Here is a 996-nt window from a genome sequence, read left to right as displayed (position 1 = left end):
CGCAGGCCCCGGCCCGGCCGCCCGTACGGTGCATAGCCGCCGCCACCGCCGCCGCCGCCCCGCAGGTGGCAGTACTTGCCGTGGCGTTTGAGGCGCTTCTTGCACAGCGCCACGAGGTCGGGGATCTGCAGGTAGCTGGCAGCGGCCAGTACAGCGCCCAGGCTCGGCTCGGTCCCCGGAGCCACTGCTGCCGACGCTGCAGCCTCTGCGCCATCAGCCAGGCGGCCGGTGTAGATGAAGTCCAGCACCAGGCGGAACACAGCCGGGCTCACCATGTCATGGTCCAGGTTGAGCAGGTTGTCATGCACCACCAGGGACTTGAGGTAGGCGCTGCTGGCCGCCAGCACGTTCTTGTGCGCGCGGAAGAGGGCGTTCTGCACCACGATGATCACGTCGCACAAGAAGCCCTTGGTGCGCTGGTTGTTGAGCTGCAGCAGCAGCTGCCTCGAGTGGCCGGGCGCCTCCATCGTGTCCAGCATCGTCTGCCCAGCACAATCTCCTGCGGGGATACACACCAGTCGGGTCAGGGCCGCAGGAGCCCTCGCTGCCTGTTCCCAGCCCAGCGCCTCTCCCCTCCACTTCCCCTTTCCTTCAAGTGGGCAGAGGCATCGAGCACCAGCCTGGGCACTGGTGGAGGATGAGGAGCCTCCGAGTGTGGGCGCCTGGACCGGACCAGAAGGAGCAGAAGAGTGGCTGGTGGAGAGGAGGCCAGGCTGGCCTGCACCCCCTTGCCCGGAGGCACCGGGTACACAAGCTGGGTCCTGGGGGCTTCGAAGAGGAAAACTGTTTGGATGGAAGCGACCCTTTCAGAGACAATTACCCGATTTGAGGAAAATGTCCGCTTCAGGAAAAGTCATTCAGGACCGAGGAGTTTGCCCAACTGGGATCTGAGGGAGCCGAGTGAAAAGCGCCTCCCGCCTCGGGAGAAGTTGCCCCAGCTGGGGTAAGGAATCCGGAGGAGGGGAGCGCTGGGGCCGCCGTGGTGCCGCCCTGGCC

The 996-nt window shown here is 65.8% G+C and overlaps 1 protein-coding gene across 1 annotated transcript in view; it reads right to left on the bottom strand.

Moving 5' to 3' along the window:
- The window catches only part of HIC1 (hypermethylated in cancer 1), a 3955-nt gene extending 2965 nt beyond the window's left edge, over positions 1-990 (bottom strand). The window contains exons 1-2 of the mRNA XM_015566811.1: positions 821-990; positions 4-499 (exon numbers count right to left, since the gene is read on the bottom strand). Coding sequence (XP_015422297.1) covers positions 4-499; positions 821-857 — 533 coding nt within the window. The 5' untranslated portion in view covers positions 858-990. The remainder of the gene's footprint in view (positions 1-3; positions 500-820) is intronic.
- Between the last annotated feature and the right edge of the window lie 6 nt (positions 991-996).

Source organism: Myotis davidii, unplaced genomic scaffold, assembly GCF_000327345.1.
Source record: "Myotis davidii unplaced genomic scaffold, ASM32734v1 scaffold363, whole genome shotgun sequence".
NCBI lineage: Eukaryota > Metazoa > Chordata > Mammalia > Chiroptera > Vespertilionidae > Myotis > Myotis davidii.
This window is presented reverse-complemented; position numbering and strand designations above follow the sequence as displayed.